Raw genomic sequence first — 26,829 nt, forward strand, 5'->3', positions numbered from 1 at the left:
GACTAAACTTCTTTACTCAAGTCAAAGTAAAGAGGGCTTTGAAATGTACTTCAGTAAAAAGTACCCATAACTAGCAGCTGTTTTAAAGAGTACCTGACCTCCCTTTATATTAATAGAACAATAATGTCATTGTTAGCTAATGAATGTTTCCATGCTGAACAACGGCAACATGACAACGTTTCCATTGGTCCCTCTTCTTTAGAGAAGACCAGGAAACGGATGTGGTGACAGAAAATGATCTTGTGTGTGGGGCATTCATGATCCAAATTATTATAGGACGTTTGGGATCTAAAATGATTCTGGGTTTAAATAAATGTGGGGCGTTCAGGATTTATACAGTTTTTACAGTTCTTCTGACGAGGGATTTCCTATTATAAACAAAGGACATTGAAAGCAACAAACCACAGAGATAAAATCCTTCTATGTTGAAACTGATTCTAAGATGTACGTTTGAGTGACACTGTCTGTAGTTTAAAGTGCGTCTGTGTTTCAGGGATGTTGGAGGACGGAGGTGAAGGTCTGCACATCTCAGACGCCTTCCACAAAGCCTTCCTGGAGGTCAGTAAAGAGGCGGGGTTACCTGTGAGGTTACCTGTGAGGTTACCTGTGAGGTTACCTGTTACCTGTGAGGTTACCTGTGAGGTTACCTGTGAGGTTACCTGTTACCTGTGAGGTTACCTGTTACCTGTGAGGTTACCTGTGAGGTTACCTGTGAGGTTACCTGTCACCTGTGAGGTTACCTGTTACCTGTGAGGTTACCTGTCACCTGTGAGGTTACCTGTGAGGTTACCTGTTACCTGTGAGGTTACCTGTCACCTGTGAGGTTACCTGTGAGGTTACCTGTTACCTGTGAGGTTACCTGTTACCTGTGAGGTTACCTGTGAGGTTACCTGTCACCTGTGAGGTTACCTGTGAGGTTACCTGTGAGGTTACCTGTTACCTGTGAGGTTACCTGTCACCTGTGAGGTTACCTGTTACCTGTGAGGTTACCTGTGAGGTTACCTGTGAGGTTACCTGTGAGGTTACCTGTTACCTGTGAGGTTACCTGTCACCTGTGAGGTTACCTGTTACCTGTGAGGTTACCTGTGAGGTTACCTGTGAGGTTACCTGTTACCTGTGAGGTTACCTGTGAGGTTACCTGTGAGGTTTACACCTGTGACGGTTACCTGTTACCTGTGAGGTTACCTGTCACCTGTGAGGTACCTGTTACCTGTGAGGTTACCTGTGAGGTTACCTGTGAGGTTACCTGTGAGGTTACCTGTCACCTGTGAGGTTACCTGTTTACCTGTGAGGTTACCTGTGAGGTTACCTTGTGAGGTTACCTGTCACCTGTGAGGTTACCTGTTACCTGTGAGGTTACCTGTGAGGTTACCTGTCACCTGTGAGGTTACCTGTTACCTGTGAGGTTACCTGTGAGGTTACCTGTGAGGTTACCTGTCACCTGTGAGGTTACCTGTTACCTGTGAGGTTACCTGTGAGGTTACCTGTTACCTGTGAGGTTACCTGTGAGGTTACCTGTGAGGTTACCTGTCACCTGTGAGGTTACCTGTTACCTGTGAGGTTACCTGTGAGGTTACCTGTCACCTGTGAGGTTACCTGTGAGGTTACCTGTGAGGTTACCTGTGAGGTTACCTGTCACCTGTGAGGTTACCTGTACTCACCTGTTGAGTTACGGGACAGTCCTCTGCATGTTCGCTGCACAGCTGTTTTATCAGGAATAAAACTGGAAGGAGGTTTAAATTATGTTTTTAAATAAATAAATACATATTGGTATTAAATAATAATTCCTAAATAATATATTTGTTTATTTTTACATTTCATTTTTAAATGTATTATTCTTAGGGTGGTGTTTTTAAAGACGTTCATTTAGTGCAATTTATTTTAATTCTTTTCATGCATGTAATTGGAATATTTATAAAATGTTCACTTAAATGACCTTCCAGAATTTAATTTGTGCTAGTGACTGATCCGACCGGCCCACTACGGTACCGCTTTCTGTATATTATTCCAAGCAGAAGGGGCAATAAGAGTGAATCTGTTGTGTCCCTGCAGGTGAACGAGGAGGGCAGCGAGGCGGCAGCGGCTACAGGTGTGGTGGCGGTGGGTCGATCCATCAACTTCGACAGAGAGGTGTTCCAGGTGAACAGACCCTTCCTGCTGCTGATCAGAGAGAAGAGCATCAACGCTCTGCTGTTCACCGCCAGGGTGGCAGACCCCTGCACCCAGTAACTCAAACCAGGGGCAAATTATCATATAATCATTTAAAACATATAGTCTTATACTCTGATTGCCTTTTACGCTGTTAAACTGTATTTTTAGTCTTGGATGTGTTTAACAGAGACAGATGTTAAAGGTCACCTATGATGCAAAATCCACTTTTACATGTCTTTGCTACATCAACATGTTTTTCAGGAACAAAGATTCTCTCTCTTTTTGTCCTGATCCATTTCTATAAAAACCTGTCTGAAAATGAGCTGATCAGATTTTGGCCACTTGATGATGTCATAACGATGTTTTGTCTTGTGTAACCATTAGCCAATCAGCAACCAAGGTAACCCCCCCCACCCCCTCTTATCACCTGAATCTCCTCCTAGAGCACCATTGAGTTCTTTGTAACCAAATGTCTCTCAGAGGGGCGTGGGGAGGGGCTCCTTATTTTCATCTGAAGTAACAGACAGAGAATCAGCACTTTGGAAACAGGGCTGAAACAGAGGGGATTATGGGTAATGCTGCAATGATCTGTTTGGTGTTTCAGCCAATCAGAGATATTTACTTTCTTTATTACTTTATTAAATATAACAAAAGACAAACTTTGTCCATGAATAATTGATCAGTTTCTCTTAAGAATTTCCTCCACAAATATCAGAATAAATACACGTCTCTTCCCTTTGTTTACTTTGTGAAATTAACTAAAATAAATAATGACCAAAAGTCTTTCTCTTCTTCTGTGTTTTAAATGTTAAATAAATTCACATTCTGCAGTTTGGATCAGCAGCGAGAAGTCTGAGGTCCCTGATATCCAATAAACGAATACATGGAGTATTAATCAGTGTAAATACATTAAATGACTGTAACAGAACACGTTGTTGTCTGCATCCATTATTTAACTCATTATTTAAGATGGATACGTTTCTGTGTACTGATCCGTAACTTTAAGCTAACTGTTTTAACACAAAAAAATTACTTTTAGCTGTAAATTCAGTACTTTTAGCTAAGTGTTTATCCATTACATTAAACTAGCCATTTCCACTGTCAGTCGTTATATGTATCTAACTGTTTCAGCCGCTTATCTGTTGAGAGTAACACATGCGTCACTTCCGGGCAAAAAGTACGGCTCCGCCCACTTTTGGGGCAAAACAAAGCTGTCATTTACAAATTCTGAAGTTTTTGCCAATCCGATCAGAAATGTAAGAAAACCGTGGATTTGTGGATCTTCAAAGAGCCCGATTACGATGGCCAGTCAGGCAAACACTTACATTAAATCATTGGAAATCGACGATCGGGCTCGATATATGGTTAAATATAGCAGTAGGTGATCGATGTCCATAGAAAGGCGAAGTCCCTCCCCTTCCGGTGGGACTCATGGGACCTTATTTCGGAAAAATTATGTATTGAAGTCAATGGAGAGAGAAAGATTATCTCTCGATCCCGTTTGAATTGTGCCACAAATTACACATATGATGTTTGTCAATCTTAAAAAATAATTTCCATGTCAAAAAAGTCACAGTTTGTCGTAAAACTGTTGAAATATAAGACTATGAAAAATACGCAACTAGAAAGACTACAAATCCCAGAGTCCCGGTCCCGCATGCTGGCTCTTAGGAACCGACTAACTCCTCTTGTGTGTATGTACAGCTCTCAACATGCCCAGACTTGGAGTGATTTTCACCTCTTTTAATACTTTCCGCCTCATTCTGAAAGAAAGAAGTGAAATGTGCCAACGTGACGGCCGTCTGGGTGTGTGGTGCGAGACGGGAGATGGAGTTCATTGAGCGGTTTCACACAAAGAAAAGTGTTACTTCACAGTTTTACGACACGTTTTTGACTTGCAAAATTATCCTTTAAATTGACAAACATCATATGTGTAATTCGTGGCACAATTCAAACGGGATCAAAAGATAATCTTTCTCTCTCCATTGACTTCAATACAAACTTTTTCCGACATAAGGTCCCATGGAGGTCCCCCGGAAAGGGAGGGACTTCGCCTCTCTATAGATGAGAGTAACATCTACGTCACTTTACGGGCCCGCCCACTTTTGGGGGAAACCAACGCTGTCATTTGAATGGCGGTCGAGCCTGAAGCCACAGAGCTCTTCTTTAGTGTCCTTTGTTCTTAGAGGAAGTTCAGAAACACGTAACTCTGGATTTCTTTTAATGTTTGAGGAGCAATAAACGACACAGCAGCTTGTTGGCATGATACAACTATTATTTTCCACCTCGCTCATGAGAGTAACAGCTGGCAAAATGACAGCCTCGCCTACTGATTTGAATTGAACCATATATCGAGCCCAATCGTCGATTTCCAATGATTTAATGTAATAGTTTGCCTGACTGGCCATCGTCATCGGGCTCTTTGAAGATCCACAAATCCACGGTTTTCAAACATTTCTGATCGGATTGGCAAACACTTCAGAATTTGTATTGACCGCCATTCAAATGACAGCGTTGTTTTCCCCTAAAAGTGGGCGGGGTCGTACTTTTCGCCCCGGAAGTGACGTAGGTGTTACTCTCATCTATTGCAACTGTTATACGTTTAGCTGTTCATCTGTTACTCTTAGCAATTTAATCTGTTTATGCTACACCTTTAGCTGTTTAATTGTTGTGTTTAGCTTACCGTTTCATCTGTTAGTCATTAGTTTAAAGGTCCCGTGTCATGGCCATTTCTACTGATCATAATTCCATTGTTGAGGTCTACTAGAATAGATTCATACTGAGCAATGTTCCAAACTCACATTGGTTTCTCATACAGCATCTCTGTAAAGTATGTGTATTCACTCTCTGTCCTAAACGGCTTGTTGGAGCTCCTGCCCCCCCTCCCTGTGAGCACAGTGTGCTCTGATTGGTCGGGACGTTGCGAGGCTCGTTGCTGCTCGCAGACAGGCTTCCGGGTCGGCGATACAGCGAGAACAAGCGAAACTCATCCTGAGCACACACACTCACAGCCGAAGTAAAAACAATAAGTGTGGCTTGATATTGAGTAAGAGGTTTATAACGCTGTGAGAATGGGTCTGCAGAGAGCATTTCTCCACCATCCCAACTTAGTAGCCCGAAAAACGTTTACCCATTGAAACAGTCGTGGTAGATACCTTGTTTGTTTTAAACATCATAAATACACAAACAACAATGAATACTTACAGGTTGTGTACCCGAATCTCCCGCTGGTCCAAACAAAGTAGGAACAGCATCGTTCTTCAGTGTCCTACGCTCTACATATCCGGCATGAATCCTAAAAGGTTTGGGAAGCTTTGTTTCGTGAAAGGCTGGCAGAGGGTGTGGCCTCTGGGTGTTCACACGTCACAGTACCCAGGAAGTAAACAATGGAAAATGAGGAATCTCCAACGAGGCGTTTTGGGGAGGTATTTTCTGTGTTAGAGTTTTACTCGCTACAGGGTGTACTTTGAGGGTTTTTGACTCTGCAGACCGTTTACATGCAGAAACACCTTCATAACACAAGGGGACGGGTAATAACCGGAAAAGCATGACATGGGCCCTTTAAGCTAAATATTATATTTTCTGTAATGTTTTAGGTAATTATTTCAACTGGTTATCCGTTACTTTTAGTAAACTACTTTTATTTTTTTACTTTCAGCTATTTCTTCAGTTTTTTTAGCTTACTGTTTCATCTGTTAGCCGTTACTGTTAGCTAACTATTTAAACTGTTATCCGTTAAAACAGATCAAGTTATTTAAAAGCTTTAGCTAACTGTGTATCCCTTACTTTTAGCTAATTATTTAAACTGTTTATTCATTACTTTAAGCTACCCATTCCTCTTTTTACGTTAACTTTTATATCTGTTAGCCGTTTCTTTAAGCTAAACTGTTTACCCATTACTTAGCTAGCTATTAGCCTACAACTTAGCTTACAATTACAACTGTTTATCCGTTACTTCTAGCTAACTGTTCCCTAACGTTAAGTATTTCAACGGTTTACTACTTACATTGAATTGTTAATTCATAACTATTACCTAAATGGGGCGAAGCCTGCGAGCTAGTTCAGGAAGTCAACTCGAGCACCAATGATACATTAACACGTGACGCACCTCGTCCCTCTTACAACTAACCAAACACATTCAGATGATTGGTCGTGGTTTTTACAGTATTACGGCTTCAACAGATGACATTTTTTTATGGATTTGTTGTCAAAGCACTTCAGATATTCATTGCTATCATCGTTAAGAGCATTCCATGGAATATAACAAGTGTATCTCGAGCCGGTTTCTCAAACTTACCTACCCCACCTTTAACTTGGAAAGCCACAATATTAATATTTTAACTCAATAACATAGGTGACATTATTGTGGCACATCAGTAAAGCCTTACATATATAAGGTGGCAGACATCATTTAATGAATTTTAACTGAACAATAACTGAATGAGTTTGTTTCACTCTTAGACCAGCAGGGGAACCAAATCTATGCAGACTGCTGCTATAGGTACATTAATTAACTGTCTCATCGATGTTTGTCTGAATGAATATGATGATATTAACAATCATATTATTCCTATCAGCTGTCAATCACTGTTATGATTCACATATTTATTTATTATTGAATAAACTATATTTTTTGATTAGTTAAAATGATTAGTTTAGACTCTAGACGCCAAACTCAACTATATGCTGCTTCTAATAAACATATTAAGAAACACATGAGTTGTCTGAACTATTTGTTATCCGTTAGAACAGATAAACAGCTATTTAAAAGCTTTAGCTAACTGTTTATTCAATACTTAGCTAGCTATTAGCATACAACTTAGCTTACAATTACAACTATTAATCCCCTAATTATTTAAAACAGTTTGTGGTACTTTTCGCTAACTACTTCAACAGTCTGTTAGTCTTTTAGCTGGTTATCCCCTATGTTGAGCTAATTATTTCTATTGTTTATCCGTTACCGTTTCCTATTTTAACTGTTCATTTTAGCTAATTATTTGAACTATTTATCTTAGAGCTAACTATCTAATACTGATTACTACAGTAGATGTCCGTACATCTAACGAGATAAAAGTCGTATTTATCTTTTAATGACTTAGAAAGGGTTATTAACGCCTTTGTAACCTCAAGACTGGACTATTGCAACGCTCTGTACGTGGGTATGGACCAGGACTCAATTAAACGCTTACAGCTAGTCCAAAACGCAGCTGCACGTTTGCTGACGGGCCACAAAAAGCGTGACCACATCACCCCTATTCTGGCCTCACTGCACTGGCTACCAGTTCGGTTCAGAATTGATTTTAAACTCCTTTTATTTGTTTTTAAAGCACTAAATGGGCTGGCTCCGGCCTATATAGCTGAACTCCTCCAGCGCTACACCCCAGCCAGAGCTTTAAGGTCTGCTGACCAGCTGCTGCTGGTAGTGCCCAAGACCAGGCTCAAAACCCGAGGGCACCGAGCCTTCTCAGCAGCTGGCCCTAGGCTCTGGAACACTCTGCCCCTCCATGTGAGGTCGGCCCAGACCCTAGGGGTTTTTAAATCTACTCTAAAAACACACTTCTTCTCTCTGGCCTTCTAGTCAGAGCGGAGCACGACTCCTGACTTTTCCCTGTGTCTTTTTTAATTTTTTATATCTGTTGTAATTTATTGTCTTTTATTGTGATTGTAGTAAAGTGTTTTTATTACATGTACAGCACTTTGGCTCGACCAAAAATCGCTTTTAAATGTGCTTTATAAATAAAACTTGATTTGATTTGATTTGATAAAAGGTGTTTTCTCGTCAGGTGCATTGTGGGTAATGTGTGCAGGTAAAGAACGAGGCGTGGCTGTGGACACTTAAAGTGCTTTATTTCCTGTGGAGGCGACCTGTGACAGATCTAGTGGTCATGGTGAAAGAAGCTTCTTCACATTTTTCTAAACTTATAATCAACCTTCCCCCCCCCCCCCCCCCCCTCCACCAACAGAGACATGCAACATAAAGCATTTTCACATAAAACCTTTTCCGGTTCCTACGACACGTGTTAAGTACCTCCTCTTTAAAATAACATGTACAGTATTAAAAGTTAATTTACTAAACGTTTCTTTTTGACTCTGCATCGATATATTAGGATATACTTTGAGGAATCAACAGTAAAGAGTAATCTCATTAAGTGAATATAGCTAAATGATTTATAATTAGGCATGTCGTGGTCAATATTACTGGATATCGTAAAACATCTGATTCACACAGTACAAAATAATAAAAGAGCCAGAAGCTGAGGAGACGTGAAACCAACGTTTGGCGTTTTGAAAGTAAACCGATGAAGATGAGGTTGAGCTGTTTTCACAGTTTAACTGAGATGAAGAGGAGGAGGAGGAGGAAGAGTCGGATTGTGAGTCTTTAAAACATTCATTTAGAACTTGAGTAAATTCAAACATGTTTTTTTTATATATGTGATGCTTAACACTCAAAATATCTGGGTGTTTCTCAATCGCGAGTACGCTTGCTTGGTAGCACATGTCTGCCGAGCATCTTGCTTCAGAAGCGAGTCAAGAATAAGTGGAACACGCTAGCAAGTGTGCAGGTGTGCGTCATATGAGAGGCCCCGCCTCTTACATCTTCCGCCACAGATTTGGGGAAATTGGTCCGTGCGCAAAGCATTGTGGGGATTCTAAGACCGCAGAGTCTACTCATGTGCAGCCTCGATATTTCTCCAAACGGAGTACGCCGGGCTCGGTAGATTTCCAAGTATGCTGGACATTGGAACAGTACTTCGGCGGCACTCGATGACGTAGTATGCTTGAAATAGTGGCTCTGAAGCAGCTTTACTCGCGATTGAGAAACACCCACAGTGTTAATACAAGAAGAATCTTTGTATTACTTTTTCAAACTGGAAATCACTTTTACTGCCTGTTTCTATACATTATTTGAAGTGAAATCTATATTTGACTACGCAGCACTTCATTTAAACAAATCAAGACTGTGTATAAATGCAATTTTAGATTAAGGAGCCCCAAAAGGGGAGTTACATTCGGAGAGAAAATCTATATATTTTTCAAGATATTCAAGACTTTCGCTCGGAAATGTACAAGTTTAATACATTTTAAAGATTTTCTCGAATACTACCCCCTCACCGCGTACTTCTTAGTATTTTATTTAACATATTATTGTCGTCTATACTCTGATCCGAGTTTTCCTCCTCCGGGTTCCTCCGGGCGGGACCGGACTCGAGTCCAGCATCTGATCTGGAAGCAGCGATTTGTGACTTTAACTGAGTTATAAAATGATGTGCAGAGAGGACAGAAATATTCAGTCTGTAAAAATATCACTGGTGACCAAACGTAACCCCAAACGTCTTGATCAGCAGCGAATAGGCCTAGTCCACACGTACTCAGGTGTTTTGAACCTTTTTATGGATTTAAAAAAAGAAGGAAAACCTGTGAGGTGAGTTGTTGATGTAGATTCAGAAAATATATTAATGTGTAAACATTTGAAAGGTCCTGTTAGCAGGTTAGATAAACTGACATATTAAGAGGTGTTTTAGTGACTTAAATCAGCGTGAGTATAAGAGGCCAAAACTCAGAGAAACCTGTGCACGTGTGGACTCGGTCAGACTTGTCGAGTTATTTTTCTGCTCCTCTCTGAATGACTTCAGTCTGTTTGTTCCTGCAAGACTTTTTCCTTTTTCTCTCAGAGCTGGGCAACACGGCACGTTTTAGCTTGTAAAAAGTTTTTCTTTGAGGAGTTTTTTGTTTTTCCTGATGCACTTTTTCACTTCATCAGCTAACACTATGCAACACAAAGCCGCAGTTCCTAAAATATGCTTCACAAGTTTCTTATTTACCAAGTAAACATTTCTTAGCGCTCTGCAAGAGAACAAAAACCGAGCCTCTCATTGTGAATGTGCTGCATACACGTACAAATAATCCTCCTAAAACCTGAATAATATCAGCAAATCACACACGCCTTCATCTGAGAATACTGCATTCAGAACAGGGAACAATAAAGAATATGCTGTCTACATGACCCGTATCAGATTCATGACATTATTCAGAATAAAGAAATCAGTAAGCTAACAGGAGTTTAACGAATACCTGTCAGCCAATCGGAGAGCAGTATTTTCTGTTGCCATGGTGCATTGGAGAGGTTGTGTAGTTGGTGCATTGGAGAGAGTTGTTCTATGTTGCCCAGCCCTGGGTTTTGACTCGCGGGATTCCCCCCCCCCCTCTCCCGCGGCTGCAGTCTAAGTTTATTGACAGGTTTCTGAGGTTTAGCCGTTAGCGCTCTGCTACGTGGGCTAACGGAAAGAGAGTCTGAATACCTGAAGGTTCCTGTGTTCGCCTGAACAGTCACAGCCGCTGGCTTCTTGCATAAAAACGTCAGACTCACGGCGGCGCTGTAGAAAAACCCAAAACCGCCGCTCCACGTGCTACCAGCTGACTTACATTATGCAAAAACAAAAAAAACATCATAGTAGTTTAAATACGTCTGATAATATGTGATTTATATTGTTCTTATAAAAAGTTTTTTGATCCTCTCTCTCTGATAAGTGCTGAAGTTCCTCGTCCTCTTTCCTTTGGTGTCCGGACCCGCCGCCCTCCGGTTGCTGATCTGAGACCTGTTGAGGGTTTAAGTCCGGCTCAATGGTCCGGAGAATACATCCATCCTGTCTGACGGGGAAACCCCCGCCCCCCCCGATCACTGACCCGACAGTGGGACGCATTACCTCTGCTGCACGGGACCCTACGCTCGTTATACGTTCGGAAAATTCGAAAAGATATATCATTTACATATTTTAGATAAAGAGTTAGGGGTCCCAAGATGGATCCCTGTGGAACACCACATGTAATTACTCCCAGTTCTGATTAAAAAAAAGTATAATTCCTACCATATATACTCTATTTTGGTTGGATAAAAACATGTTGTGAATAGTTTTAACAATGTTAAAATCCGGTTATTTGTGTAAACCCTCATGTCATACTCTTTTTTACATGTTTTCAAACTGTATTTGAGACGTCCATCTGCCTTCGTTCTTTAGCATTTTAAACTGCGACTATAGCCCATAACAATGAGGACGCTGGGAAGATAAGAAACAGAGCTGTCGGATGTACGATAATTATCGCATTTGTACGATAAATTTGCCATTTGTGTAATGTAAAATAAAAAAGGCTAGAAGCGATTTCCTGATGATGTGAATTGCAAGCTTCTCTGTCTGGAAATGTAAAGTTGTAATACTAAGCTTTTTCCATCTATGAACGATCGAAAATCAAGCATTAATGGACAAAAGCTACGTTAGCTAATGTTAATATGTTCTGGTTATAAGTTGCGTACGACAATTTAGAGCCTTTTTCCAACTTTTTTTCAGCAAAATATTCCAATAAACCAGAATCACTGAACAGAGCTGAGGAAAATAATTGTTAATAGCATCTCCGGAAAGTAAAGTGTACAGAGATTTTTAACTAATTATACGTCTAACTATCTGCGTATAAAGAATACATCGCCAAATGCATAAAATCTTAGTTATAATGTTTACTTTTCTTCCCTTACTCGACTCCTGGTCTCCGTTACGATGTAAATCAAATCGTAAAAGACAGATTACAGGACAGATATCTAACGTGTTTTAACTCAAATATAAGCCGACGTCTGAGACGAGTCTTTGAATGTAAATGATATTATAAGATATATCGATCTTTCTAACCCCCCCTAGCTAAACCCCGTTTCCCTCGCGGACGTGCAGCAGATTGAATGCGTCCCAAACAATAAGTTCCCGGTCGGGTCGTGACTCGGCCTCCTCGTTCGTTACACACATTGTCAGAGCAAAAAAAGTGTCCAAGAAAAAGCAAAAAAAAAGAAGAAGAAGTCATGCTTGTTTATAAAAATATCTGAGAAGTCTCTGGGGGCCCTGTGGTGAGAGCGCCCCCCGGTGGTGCTGTGCGGGGCAGCAGCTGTATTGCGTCGTGATGAGAGGTAACTGAGCGGTGTAGCTTATCTTCGTCAACAGGCTGCCAGGTGCACCAGAACCTCACAAGCTCTTAGGTTTCTGCAGGGCTGTACCGAGCGTTAGTGTTCAATACTGCGGTTTGATATTGTGGTCGTATAAATGTACTCGTGGTGCTGTTAGATTACATACAAGTAAATATATTTAATATGTATATATGACTCAAATATGTATATATGTTCATTTAATTCTAAAAGTTACTTACCTGTATATAATTGTAATCTTTAATTGTATTTAATCTTGTCTGCATCTGTGCTGTCCTGTTTTTCATTCTCACCCTGTTGCTGTTAAACTACTGTCTAGTCTATTATTTTTTTAAACTTTGTGAAATGTTGTGAAAATCAAACTTTTTTTTAATAAATGCAAACTGAATTGTCAGCATTCAGAAGGAGCTCACAATCACCTGCAGGTTTAAAATATATAATTTACATATTTTGGATAAAGAGTTAGGGGTCCGAATATGGATCCCTGTGGAACACCACATGTAATTACTCCTGGTTCTGATACAAAATCAATAATTCCTACAGTATATACTCTATTTTGGTTGGATAAAAACATGTTGTGAATAGTTTTAACAATGTTTTTGACTTTGGTCTTTCCAACGCTCTGGATTTATTGGAAAATATTGAAACATTTGTACGCAGCTACCTCTGAAATTGAATTGCAATAATAATATAATATTGTTAGTTTTGTTGTGTTCGGTACAGCCCTAACTATCAATCAATAAATCTGAATTGTATATTTTACAGCCAAATTAGGTAATCCCATGTGATCAGAGTTCTTTACCTGATGATTGAAACTAAATCATTGGAGCTTTCCTCCCATGACCTTCTTCCCTCTCAGTGTTAACCAGGCAGAGAGGTAACATTGGACTTTAATAAATGAGGGTTGAAGTCCTTTCCCTAGATTACCTGATGACAGCTGAGCAGGTCGGATTCTCTAAAGAAGACCAAGGGAACCAGTGGAAAGCTCTGGGAATAGGAAAGTTAGTGGACCATGTCTTTAGAATATTAAATCGAGGTTATTTTTAGATGAGATTAGTAACACCAATTCCAAGGAGGTTATGTTTGTCTGGCCCCATTTTGATGAATCTTAGGGAGGTGCAGACATGAATTATGTATAACTTGTGTTAACTGGTCTTGGTAAAGTGCCCTTCTAGACAGTTCATGTTTTTCTTTATCTTCTAACAATAAAGTTACACTCTTCGATCAGACACAAACATATATTTGAAGATGTCTCCTTGGAGTCTGTGGAGATATTCTCCTATATCTATCACTTAAAGAGCAAATGATCACTGTACTGATGATGCAAATTAAACTAATGGTTAGCACTGAGATAATTAGTGTGTAATGTTTTCCCACTAAGCTTCATGAGAAAGGAACTCTGATCACACAGGAACTTTAACAGTCTGACTTTTTGTGCATCTAAATGTTGTATTGCCGCTGTGGCACTTTAGAGAGCGTGCAGGATTACTTTTATAAATATGAATATTAACCGCGCCGCTCTGGATTGTCTCGAGGCAGATATGAAGGTTTTAGTGTTGCTCTGGCACTGAGCCGTTTGTCTGTTGAACCTGTAACTGTAAATATAAAAGTAGAAATCTGTAACGTAAAAGACCCACGTGGCGTGGCGACTGAGGTTGTTGGAGTGTGTGGCGTTTCTTCATTGAGCTTCATCTGTTGGGTAGCTTTGTGAAGGTAGATGCGGTTTAAAGCGGAGACAGTTCAGGGGTTTTAGTCGGGCCCCGTGGTGGAGACGGAGGCCTGGGGTCCCTCTCCGTACGCCCCCCCGCCCTCTCCCTCCTCCTGGCTGGGCGAGGCCTCGTCGCTGGGCCCCCCTCTGGAGGTCACGGAGGTGGTGGTGGTCTCTGGCGACGCGCTCTGGGCCTCCTGGGGAGCGCAGCCCGGGTGGTTCTTACGGAAGTGCTGGTTGAGGATGGCCTGGAAGTAGGGATGGGAATTTGAAAGCATATTTATATTCGAATATTCAACCCCTAAAAAAACGGTTAACCGAATTTTTTTAACATTTTTTACAATTACTGGACATAAAATACACACTGTATTCACTGCTTTCACACACACATGTACATAATATGTACACATGACCCAATATGTATATATGTTCATTTTAATTCATTTCATATTTTATAGTTATTTATCTTTTTTAATTATTTATATTTGATTTTATCCTTAAAGGTGGGGTAGGTAAGTTTGAGAAACCGGCTCGAGATACACTTGTTGTTATATTCCATGGAATGCTCTTAACATCCTGATAGCAATGAATATCTGAAGTGCTTTGACAATAAATCCATAAATAAATATCATCTGTGGAAGCTGTAGTTCTGTAAAAAGCACGACCAATCATCTGAGCCGGCCCGGCTAAAATAACTGGATGGCCTACCTGCCTGTCAGCCTTCCATCTGTGCACAAACTTATCTCGTGCCCTCATTGGTCATGTGCGCGTTCGTGTGTGTTGGAGGAGGGGCTCTGTGAGGAAGTGGCAGATTTTCTTTGGTTGTGTATTTTTAAAGATTCTACGCACTCGAGCCGGTTTCTCAAAAATGACCTACCCCACCTTTAAATGTATTAATCTCTAATCTGTGAGAATCTGTGCTGTCTTGTTTTTCAATCTTACCCTGTTGCTGTTAAACTACTGAGTTTCCCCACGGGGATTAATAAAGGTCCATCTTATCTTATGTTATCTTACATATCCTATAAAAAAAAAGATATCTAAAATGGCACTGTCGTATACATTTAATTAATCTATTTCATATGTAATCCATTTAGGCACCCCTCCCATAAAAAAAAACGTTGTCAGGAAAATAAGTAGTGGAGTAAAGTACTGATACCAGATCTTGTGGTTCAGTAAAAGTAGAAGTAGAAGTACTCAGATCTTGTGGTTCAGTAAAAGTAGAAGTACTCAGATCTTGTGGTTCAGTAAAAGTAGAAGTACTCAGATCTAGTACTTGAGTAAAAGTACTTAGTTACGTAATACCTCTGTGTATATGTGGACTTTTGAACACATCCCCTTGGACTCTAAGGAACTAGGAAAGAATTGTTTCAATATTCGAGTATTGGATTAATCATTCCCATCCCTACCTGGAAGGGGAAGCTCTTGCCGCAGACGTGGCAGTGGAAGGGCTTGTTGCCCGTGTGCTTGCGGATGTGATACTCCAGCTGGTCCTTGCGCGTGTACTTCTTCCCGCAGATGCGACACGCGAAGGGCGTGATGCCCATGTGAAGCCGCATGTGGCGGTCCAGGCTGCCCTTCTGGTTGAAGGACTTGCAGCAGTAGATGCAGGTGAGACGCGGGTTGTAGCGGAACCAGCGGTCGCCCACCTGCTCCCTCAGGTAGTCCTCGTAGCCGCCCATATCAAAGGAGGTGTTCTCCTCGCCCTGATGAGAAAATACGTTAATACTGAACCAGAACATGCATCACTGGATCTGAAATCCAAGCGACATTTCGGTTGGGAAAATCCTGAATGTCCTCTTCCAACATGAGAGTAGCATGATAACAAAGGTATCCCAACTGTAGCTGTGAACATGACAGGATGTGTGATTACCTAGAAGAGCATCAGGACTGTTTGAGGCATATGATAGCTATGTGATTAACATGATGATTCAGCCTCTATGGAGATAGACATATGACAAGCATGCTCATTTCTGACGTGGAGCTAATCTGAAGTAAACATTGAATACTGCTTTCTATTCCTCCATCTTGTGACTGTGTAACTCCCTCTCTTGGATATCAGCATGTGAAGGACACTGTTCAGGAACTACTTGATGCTCTGTATGTGATGACTCCTTCCATTCTGGAGAGGATCACAGATACATGGATCCTGAGATTGAAGCTCAAGCCGGGGACGAGTGAGATGTTTCTATTTACTTGACAGTTCAAATGACCTCATTGGTTCTGGTTCTGGTTCTGGTTCTGTACCTGAGGCGGTCGCAGATCGTCCGCTCGGCTCGGAGACTCACTCTTCGCTCTCTGACGCTCGGCGAGGACGACGACACTGCCTGTGGGACTGAACCTGAAACACACAAACGGTAATTTGACAAGCTTTTACAAACATCTCAAACCTGCCGTTTGTCTCTCCGCTAAGCCCCGCCCACAAAATTACGAACCAAACATTTTTATAACAACGACAGTAGAATCTCACCTGTCCGCCTCGCTGAAGCTGGATGACGGCTGGGCGTTGGGCCCGGTCACCAGCGTGCTTCTCCCCGAGGTGTCGATCATCACGGTGGTCTCCTCTCCTATTGGCTCTCCTTCCTCTTCCTCCTGATTCCCCCAGTCCTCCATCCTCTCCTTCTTGATCCGGACCCTCTCGGTGCCGCCGCCCTCCTCCGAGCTGCCGGTCCTCTCCGGCTCGCTGCTGGTCTCCACGAACCACTGCCCGGCCCGGTTGATGCGGAGGATCGGTTCTTTACGACCTGCGCTAATGGTGGTGATGGACGAGCCTCCCTCCATCCCGCTGTTCTCCACGGGGGGCGGAGGGCTGAGAGGATCATCTGCAGGACTGATGGCCTCGCATTCTGCTGCCCCCCTGCAGAGTGTAGTGGAGTACAAATACTTTGTTACTTAAAGGTCACCTATTGTGCAAAATCCACTTCTTCATGTCTCTTCTACATCAACATGTGTCCCCTCTTCTTCATGTCTCTTCTACATCAACATGTGTCCCCTCTTCTTCATGTCTCTTCTACATCAACATGTGTCCCCTCTTCTTCATGTCTCTTCTACATCAACATGTGTCCCCTCTTCTTCATGTCTCTTCTACATCAACATGTGTCCCCTCTTCTTCATGTCTCTTCTACATCAACATGTGTCCCCTCTTCTTCATGTCTCTTCTACATCAACATGTATCCCCTCTTCTTCATGTCTCTTCTACATCAACATGTGTCCCCTCTTCTTCATGTCTCTTCTACATCAACATGTGTCCCCTCTTCTTCATGTCTCTTCTACATCAACATGTGTCCCCTCTTCTTCATGTCTCTTCTACATCAACATGTGTCCCCTCTTCTTCATGTCTCTTCTACATCAACATGTGTCCCCTCTTCTTCATGTCTCTTCTACATCAACATGTGTCCCCTCTTCTTCATGTCTCTTCTACATCAACATGTGTCCCCTCTTCATCATGTCTCTTCTACATCAACATGTGTCCCCTCTTCTTCATGTCTCTTCTACATCAACATGTGTCCCCTCTTCTTCATGTCTCTTCTACATCAACATGTGTCCCCTCTTCTTCATGTCTCTTCTACATCAACATGTATCCCCTCTTCTTCATGTCTCTTCTACATCAACATGTGTCCCCTCTTCTTCATGTCTCTTCTACATCAACATGTGTCCCCTCTTCTTCATGTCTCTTCTACATCAACATGTGTCCCCTCTTCATCATGTCTCTTCTACATCAACATGTGTCCCCTCTTCTTCATGTCTCTTCTACATCAACATGTGTCCCCTCTTCTTCATGTCTCTTCTACATCAACATGTGTCCCCTCTTCTTCATGTCTCTTCTACATCAACATGTGTCCCCTCTTCTTCATGTCTCTTCTACATCAACATGTGTCCCCTCTTCTTCATGTCTCTTCTACATCAACATGTGTCCCCTCTTCTTCATGTCTCTTCTACATCAACATGTGTCCCCTCTTCTTCATGTCTCTTCTACATCAACATGTGTCCCCTCTTCTTCATGTCTCTTCTACATCAACATGTGTCCCCTCTGTGTTCAGAGTCTCAAAGATTCTCTCTCTTTTTGATCCATTTCTATAAAAACCTGTCTGAAAATGAGCTGATCAGATTTTGGCCACTTTATGATGTCATAACGATGTTTTGTCTTGTGCAACCATTAGCCAATCAGCAACCAAGGTAACCCCCCCCCCCCCCTTATCACCTGAATCTCCTCCTAGAGCACCAATAGCCGCGTTCACACCGGAGTACTTTTCCCCGTACTTTTCGCGTTTAGTTCCGTTAGTACCTCTTATGTCGCGTTCACACCAAAAAGAGCACTTCATCTCTGGAACTTTTACCCCCATGTTTAGTGCCTGCTGAGAGATGGTACTTTCCTGGGGAAAAGTGCCCCAGTTCTGATTGGCTGGGCGAATTGCAAACCACGCCCCGTACAACTCTAAAAAGTTTTGTCGAGCCGCCATTTTATTATCCTGGCATTAGCATTATTAGCATTAGCATTTGCCCAGCGCACAAACGCAGAGAGACTAACTTATGGCAACACAAAAGAAAACATGGGAGCGGTGGAGATGAGGAGGTGTCGGCGTTCTGGAGATTTACTCTGAAGGCTTCAGTAGAAGCTGCTGGGAGTCCCAGCAGCTTCTACTGAAGCCTTCCCCAACTCCGGGGACTTCCGGCCGGGGACTCCGGGTGGCAGTATACGCCGTGAAGTGGTTTGTGGCCTGCCAGTAAACCCAAAGCAGAAGAAGAAGAAGTGACGTCAGCGGCTTCATTTGCGTAATCTTCCCTCAGGGAAAAGTACTCCGGTGTGAACACGATCTGTACTAAATGCCCTGGGGTAATACGTGCCGGGGCTCTGAGTGCCGGCACTAAATACGGCAAAGTACTCCGGTGTGAACGCGCCTATTGAGTTATTTGTAACCAAATCTCTCTCAGAGGGGCGTGGGGAGGGGCTCCTTATTTTCATCTAAAGTAACAGACAGAGAATCAGCACTTTGGAAACAGGGCTGAAACAGAGGGGATTATGGGTAATGCTGCAATGATCTGTTTGGTGTTTCAGCCAATCAGAGACAGGTTCTGGATATATCTGAGACCTGGGATATATTGATGAGAAACAGTATAATAGGGGACCTTTAAATAAATGTTTCTGGTATCAGTACTTTACTCCACTACTTATTTTTCTGAGGACTTTTTACTTTGACTTCTTACATGTTGAACTCAAATACCTGTACTTTCTACTTCTTACATGTTGAACCCAAATACCTGTACTTTCTACTTCTTACATGTTGAACACAAATACCTGTACTTTCTACTTCTTACATGTTGAACTCAAATACCTGTACTTTCTACTTCTTACATGTTGAACCCAAATACCTGTACTTTCTACTTCTTACATGTTGAACACAAATACCTGTACTTTCTACTTCTTACATGTTGAACTCAAATACCTGTACTTTCTACTTCTCACATGTTGAACCCAAATACCTGTACTTTCTACTTCTCACATGTTGAACTCAAATACCTGTACTTTCTACTTCTCACATGTTGAACACAAATACCTGTACTTTCTACTTCTTACATGTTGAACACAAATACCTGTACTTTCTACTTCTCACATGTTGAACACAAATACCTGTACTTTCTACTTCTTACATGTTGAACCCAAATACCTGTACTTTCTACTTCTTACATGTTGAACACAAATACCTGTACTTTCTACTTCTTACATGTTGAACCCAAATACCTGTACTTTCTACTTCTTACTTGTTGAACACAAATACCTGTACTTTCTACTTCTTACATGTTGAACCCAAATACCTGTACTTTCTACTTCTTACTTGTTGAACACAAATACCTGTACTTTCTACTTCTTACTTGTTGAACACAAATACCTGTACTTTCTACTTCTTACATGTTGAACCCAAATACCTGTACTTTCTACTTCTTACATGTTGAACACAAATACCTGTACTTTCTACTTCTTACATGTTGAACCCAAATACCTGTACTTTCTACTTCTTACATGTTGAACCCAAATACCTGTACTTTCTACTTCTTACATGTTGAACACAAATACCTGTACTTTCTACTTCTTACATGTTGAACCCAAATACCTGTACTTTCTACTTCTTACACGTTGAACACAAATACCTGTACTTTCTACTTCTTACATGTTGAACTCAAATACCTGTACTTTCTACTTCTCACATGTTGAACACAAATACCTGTACTTTCTACTTCTCTCATTTCCCAAACAGGCTGGTTCCTTTAGTTTGAATGTGTGTTTGGTGGCGTGATCATTATTATTTAGAGTCATTGCGTGCCTATTGATTTGAACACGATCCGTGTATCCATCATTTCCTGGTCTTCTCTAAAGAAGAGGGACCAATGAAAACGTTGTCATGTTGCCGTTGTTCAGCATGGAAACATTCATTAGCTAACAATGACATTATTGTTCTATTAATATAAAGGGAGGTCAGGTACTCTTTAAAACAGCTGCTAGTTATGGGTACTTTTTACTGAAGTACATTTCAAAGCCCTCTTTACTTTGACTTGAGTAAAGAAGTTTAGTCAGTACTTCTACTTTCACCAGAGTATTTTTAAACACGAGTATCTGTACTTCTACTTGAGGAAAGGATGTGTGTACTTTTGCCATCTCTGCCCTCTGGTGCTGATCAGTCTCAACCCGGAGTGATTCGCTCCACTTCGCACCGCGGCCTCCAGCGTTCGCCCCCCTCGATTCTCGTCCTCCTCGTCCTCCTCCCCCAGGCTGATCTTCAGATGGATCCCCTCCAGGATCTGCGTGCAGCGATCAATAATGTGTTGCATCTGCAGGAAGCTGGCGGCCGTCAGGTAGCTGATGATGTCGGCCAGCTGCAGGCAGAGGCGCCCGGTGTAGCAGAAGCTCAGCAGCTGCTCGAACACAGAGGGGTTCCTGATGACCGTCAGCGACACGGTGCTCATCTGGCCCAGAGACATGTGGTCGCGGAAGTACGGCGAGCTGGCCGCGAGGACGACTTTGTGCGCCCGGAAGCTCTGGCCCTGCACGTTGACCACGATGTCGCAGAGACGGCCCTGAACGCGCAGCTGGTTCAGGTGAGACAGCACCGAGTTACTGAAGTCTGGGATGTCCAGCTGGACGCTGCCGGAGCGCTCCATGCTGCAGGGGACACGCACAACAGATACAATACATGTAAAATACATATACAATACACAGGAAATATGTAAAAAACTATAATATACATACAAACATACACAGGAATATATAAATATATATAATATGAATATATGTTCATTTTAATTCATTTCTTATTTCATAGTTATTTATTTATTTATTTTGTATCTTTGATTTTATTAACCTGTGTGAATCTCTCTCCTCTCATCTTATATTAAAAACTATAAAATACATACAAACATACACAGGAAATATATAAAAAACTAGAATATACAGTACAAGACCTGTGTACTTCTACTTTTACTGAAGTACAAGATCTGAGTACTTTTACTCAAGATCTGAGTACTTCTACTTTCACTGAGTACAAGATATGAGTACTTTTACTGAGTACTTCTACTTTTACTGAAGTACAAGATACGAGTACTTTTACTGAGTACTTCTACTTTTACTCAAGTACAAGATCTGAGTACTTTTACTGAGTACTTCTACTTTTACTCAAGTACATGATCTGAGTACTTTTACTGAGTACTTCTACTTTTACTGAAGTACAAGATATGAGTACTTTTACTGAGTACTTCTACTTTTACTGAAGTACAAGATATGAGTACTTTTACTGAGTACTTCTACTTTTACTCAAGTACAAGATCTGAGTACTTTTACTGAGTACTTCTACTTTTACTGAAGTACAAGATCTGAGTACTTTTACTGAGTACTTCTACTTTTACTCAAGTACAAGATCTGAGTACTTTTACTGAGTACTTCTACTTTTACTCAAGTACATGATCTGAGTACTTTTACTGAGTACTTCTACTTTTACTGAAGTACAAGATATGAGTACTTTTACTGAGTACTTCTACTTTTACTGAAGTACAAGATCTGAGTACTTTTACTGAGTACTACTACTTTTACTCAAGTACAAGATCTGAGTACTTCTACTTTTACTCAAGTACACCATCTGAGTACTTCTACTTTTACTGAGTATTTCTACTTTTACTCAAGTACAAGATCTGAGTACTTCTACTTTTACTCAAGTACAAGATCTGAGTACTTCTACTTTTACTCAAGTACAAGATCTGAGTACTTCTACTTTTACTCAAGTACACCATCTGAGTACTTCTACTTTTACTGAGTATTTCTACTTTTACTCAAGTACAAGATCTGAGTACTTCTACTTTTACTCAAGTACAAGATCTGAATACTTCTACTATTACTCAAGTACAAGATCTGAGTACTTCTACTTTTACTCAAGTACAAGATCTGAATACTTCTACTATATTTTAGTTCTTAAAATGTGTTCAGATTACTGGATTTATTGCAGCTCTCGTGGGATCAGAACTCTCGTGAGGTCCGGATCAGAACTCTCGTGAGGTCCGGATCAGAACTCTCGTGCGGTCCGGACCAGGCCTAGCTGCGGGTCTCAGGTATGTCTCCAGGTGTGTCTCTCTCACCTGAGGGGGGGGGGTCTGCTCTGGTTTCAGGGACGGTGCGGTCTTCAGCCCTGCAGACAGCCGCTGAGCATCAGGACGGCTCGGCTCGGCTCGGTTCGGCCCTGCAGATCCTCCAGGCTCCGGGTCTCTCCAGCGGCTCCGGGTCTCTTCAGGGCCGCGGAACAGCACCTGATATCCGGTCCGTCAGCAGCCGCGCCTCGGCCATGGTTCCTCTGGACTCATTCTGCGGTTCTGCACTCGGTTCCGGTTCGGCTCCTCGGTGTCGGCGCGCGGCTGCTTCTCATCTTCCTTCCTTCTTTTTTCTTTTTTTTTTTTACGGCAGAAGGGCCGAGGCTGCAGGAAGGAAGGAAGGAGGGAAGAAGACGCGCGGAGCATGATGGGAAATGTAGTCCCCGACCGGGAGGGGCGCTGGCTCAACGGCTGAGTGAAAGACTCCATTTCCCAGCAGCCTCCTGTGAAGAGAGGGGTCATCACGGCTCTTGGAGTTTGGCAGAAAAGTGGAGTTCACACAAGCACGCGCACACGCACACGCACACGCATCCAAGTCAGAGCCTGTTTCGATCATTTTACATTAAAACCGAGAATAAATCCAATAACACAGCTTTGTTTGTGGCTACTTTGAATTAATTTAAGATAAGATATACTTTAGTAATCCAGAAGTGTGAATGTATTTCTTTGCAGCAGCATGTTAAACGAGTATTTCACATCATTAGAAATAAAAAAAAGTGTAGGAAATAAATAATTATACAATATAAACACCTCAAAAAGAAGATTAAAACAATCTAAAAGAATGAAAATATAAATCTGACAAATAAAACACGGTTTAACTTTAAGGGCTAAATTACAGCTAACACATTTAGTCTGCAAGACCTGCATATCCAATGAGATACCAGTGTGTAAGGTGTTAGCAGTGACCCTTCATGGAGTGTGTCAGACGGACTACAGGTGTGTAACTTTCACGGTGTTTATATCTCACTTTTCAGTTCTGTTTTATTTACTATTTTCAGATGTTTGTTTATTTTCTACTCTTTCATAGCCTTTGTTTTCCCACGCTGCTGTAACGATCAATAACGATCAATAACGATCAATAAAGTATATCTTATCTTATTTTCCTTTTTTATTTATTTTCGTAATATTTTTTTCTGATATATATTAATGTTTTTTAAATGTTTTATTCTATTTATATGTTGCTGTTGTTGTATTAATTATAGGCCCTTTCTCATTTATCTAACTCCCCTCCTCGACTCCTATCCTCGACTCCTATCCTCGTGTCTTAGTCCGCGAGCGGAGGAGTCGAGGAGATTGGAGGGGAACCGAGGAGAGAGGAGTCGAGGAGGGGAACCGAGGAGAGAGGAGGGGAACCGAGGAGAGAGGAGTCAAGGAGGGGAACCGAGGAGAGAGGAGGGGAACCGAGGAGAGAGGAGGGAACCGAGGAGAGAGGAGTCGAGGAGAGAGGAGGGGAACCGAGGAGAGAGGAGGGGAACCGAGGAGAGAGGAGTCGAGGAGGGGAACCGTTAGAGAAATGAGAAAGGGCCTTATATATGTCTTCAGTATTAATGTAATGTTTGTATTCTTTATTTTCTTGTTTTACTATTCTTTCAATGATTTTTCTGTTGTATTAATTTTCATGGTTTAGTTCATTTCTTTGTTTCTAGATGTATATTCTTATCGTATTTTTAAGGTATTTAAATAAGGATTTATATGTTTTTTTCTACTTTATATATTTAAAAAAAGTTGTTATTGTAATGTCTAGATGTGGCCTCAGGGTGGCAGCAGAGGCCCTCTCCTCCTCTTCCCTTAATAAACATTACATATATATATTTACCTGATATTTACACTTTAATATATTTATTTCTAAGGGTAATGGATATTGTTTTTCCTCTGTGTGTTTTTTTACTCTTTATACTTCAGATTTATGAAAGGATTTGTGATCGAGACTCCTTCAGAGACGTGTCTTTAAATCTGATGCAGATCCTTCAGGTAAACAAATGGGGCGAAGCCTGCGAGCTAGTTCAGGCAGTCAACCCGAGCACCAATGATACATTAACACGTGACGCACCTCGTCCCTCTTACAACAGTCTATGCTTACAACCAACCAAACGTAAAGTATTTCTGAGAAGAAAAACAATTCTGACTTTTTTATGAAAATCTCTGAATTCTGAGACAAAAATCAGAAATCTGACTTTTGTCTCAGAATTCGGAGATTTTCAGAAATAAATCAGAGTTAATATTCTCCAAGAATTCTGAGATTAAAGTCACAATTCCTGCTTTTTCCACTTGGGGCCCTAAATCTCTCCCGTATACTACCAAGTTCATTCAGCTTGCTCCTCCCTGTGAAGAGGAACCAGGTACACCTCAACAAAAACACACCTGGTTGCCAGCCTGGCTCCTAACTGGTGGAAGGAGCTTCCCTGATATCAGGACAGCAGAGAGTCTCTCCAGACGCAGACTGAAGACACACCTGTTTCTCTTATAGAGTGTACCTGATGCAGCAGCTCTTATTCTGGTCTGGCTTGTTTGTAGTAGGGAGACCAGGTACAGTTGTAACACCTTCAATATCTCCAATCACAAACAAGCTAGAGTGATGACACTCACTCTGCACATGCGCAGATAGATGGTGAGATCGCTGAGAAAAAACGGAGCCACGTTTGAATTTCTCGCGTAAGATATCAGCAAAAGTGTTTCTGAGGTCAAATATTAACTAAAATGATATGATGTATTTTTTGGATACTGTCTTGAGTTCAAATGTCTAGGAATCCAAACTAGTATTATTAGAATCACTGTTTTGTAAGCTACAAATATAACTAGCTAAATATGGGTCAAGCTAGCAATCAGCAGGTTCACAGGGGGTGAAAGCAAGACTGGTGGTCCTGGGACGGTTGTAACGGGACGGTTGTAACATGGCACATTTACAATGATGGCTCATTTGCTTGAATGATCAATTGTTCATTCAAGCATACAGTTGTATTGTTGATTGGTGTGCATTGTCCCTGTAAAAATAAACAGAATACAATACTGTACAGTAGGCCTAAAGTGTGTGTGTGTGTTTACAGTATGCCAAATGTCAGAAAGAGGAAGACAGACAGGGGAGTGCCACTTGCTCTGCTGCAGAGGGCCTCAAATGAAGTTGAGAAGGGCAAATCATTCAGGGAAGTGGTAAAGTCCCTGGATATATGCCATGTCACCCTGTACCGGTTCCATACAAAGAGGCTGAGGTTGGAGAGTCAGGGATCACAAACACCCCCAAGAGTAGGCTACTGGACACCAAAGAAGGTGTTCTCAACAGAGCAGGAGATGCTTTTGAGAGACTATCTGGAGGCAGCTGATTTATACTATGGTCTCAGCTCAGAGGAGGTAGGTCTACATAATTAAGGTAGAAGCACCTCTCAGAGAACAGTTGAATCCTTCACAGAGGATGATGCTGTGTGTGTTATCTGTTATCCTGTTCATTGTTCATTGTTTGTTGGAGGATGTGTGAAACCCCATTCAAATCTTGTTGCCTTAGAATTTGACAGCTTTCCCTATTTGTTGTCATGTAGTGTGAAAAAAGGTAACCGTTATTAACATGTTACAACCGTGCCTGGCATGTGCTACAACACAAGGACAGTTGTAACAGTTGAGTTTTTTTTTTAAAATACATTTTCCAACCTGTACTTATTTCATAAAAACATCTTAAATACAATGTTTCAGTAGCTGACATATTGATAATGTATAATATAGCAAAATGGCTATCCTATTGTAAATGGTTTTTTACTTATTGGGGAAAAGCCCAAAAAGTGTTGCAACTATCCCTGGTCTCCCCTAAACATGTCAGCACTGTTGTTGTTGTTGTCCTTAGCTTGATCTTTACGGTTACTGCACTTATTGTACGTCGCTTTGGATAAAAGAATCAGCTAAATATAATTTAATTTGACTTTGACTTCACTTCATAGAAACAGGTTGAAGCTTCCATCATATTCAAAACTTAAAACCACTTTGACATTTAGGTTCAATTTAATATTGAATGATCCATTCCTTACACACTTAATGTATATATAATATCCTGCTTTATTTTGTCACTGTATTTCCGTATATTTTCTACTTTTTTAATGCTATTTTATTTCTATTGAGATGTTTACATTTTGGATTGTTTATTTCTTCTCTTTTAATGTCTCTATTGTACGATGCCGTGTCTTTTTATGCTGCAACGCAAACATTCCCCTAATTAGGATCAATAAAGTAGATCGTATCTTATTCTTATCTTAAATCTGTTTCTGTTTCAAAAGCCCTTCAATTTATTTCAGTGCTCCAACATAAAACCTGTTTCCTCAACTTGATGCTCGGATACTTTTAGAAAACGCGTTATTATTTCCCTTGAAACGAACATGTTGTTAAAATCAGCTTTTCTTGCATC

At 41.2% G+C, this 26,829-nt stretch overlaps 2 protein-coding genes across 3 annotated transcripts in view; one reads left to right on the forward strand and one right to left on the reverse strand.

Moving 5' to 3' along the window:
* Positions 1-3,081, forward strand: part of serpinc1 (serpin peptidase inhibitor, clade C (antithrombin), member 1) — a 12,484-nt gene extending 9,403 nt beyond the window's left edge. For both annotated transcript variants that reach the window (XM_034149853.1, XM_034149854.1), the window contains exons 7-8: positions 494-558; positions 2,053-3,081. In XM_034149853.1, coding sequence (XP_034005744.1) covers positions 494-558; positions 2,053-2,229 — 242 coding nt within the window. In that variant the 3' untranslated portion in view covers positions 2,230-3,081. The remainder of the gene's footprint in view (positions 1-493; positions 559-2,052) is intronic.
* Positions 3,082-8,882: 5,801 nt separating this feature from the next.
* Positions 8,883-23,074, reverse strand: zbtb37 (zinc finger and BTB domain containing 37). The gene is made up of 6 exons (XM_034149848.1): positions 22,437-23,074; positions 20,461-20,973; positions 16,288-16,674; positions 16,065-16,158; positions 15,227-15,523; positions 8,883-14,068 (listed from the first exon to the last, which is right to left on the reverse strand). Exons 2-6 carry the CDS (start codon positions 20,970-20,972, stop codon positions 13,862-13,864), a joined length of 1,497 nt encoding a protein of 498 aa, XP_034005739.1. The 5' UTR covers position 20,973; positions 22,437-23,074; the 3' UTR covers positions 8,883-13,861.
* Positions 23,075-26,829: the final 3,755 nt, after the last annotated feature.

The sequence above is a fragment of the Trematomus bernacchii genome, unplaced genomic scaffold, assembly GCF_902827165.1.
Source record: "Trematomus bernacchii unplaced genomic scaffold, fTreBer1.1, whole genome shotgun sequence".
Lineage (NCBI taxonomy): Eukaryota > Metazoa > Chordata > Actinopteri > Perciformes > Nototheniidae > Trematomus > Trematomus bernacchii.

Coding starts and splice junctions, on each gene's coding strand:
- zbtb37 (XM_034149848.1), bottom strand. CDS start 20,972: ATGGAGCGCTCCGGCAGCGTCCAGCTGGACATCCCAGACTTCAGTAAC. Junction 15,524..16,064: donor ACGATCTGCGACCGCCTCAG/GTACAGAACCAG, acceptor TTTTCTCATCAG/GGCGAGGAGAACACCTCCTT. Junction 14,069..15,226: donor GCAAGAGCTTCCCCTTCCAG/GTAGGGATGGGA, acceptor CCCTACTTCCAG/GCCATCCTCAACCAGCACTT.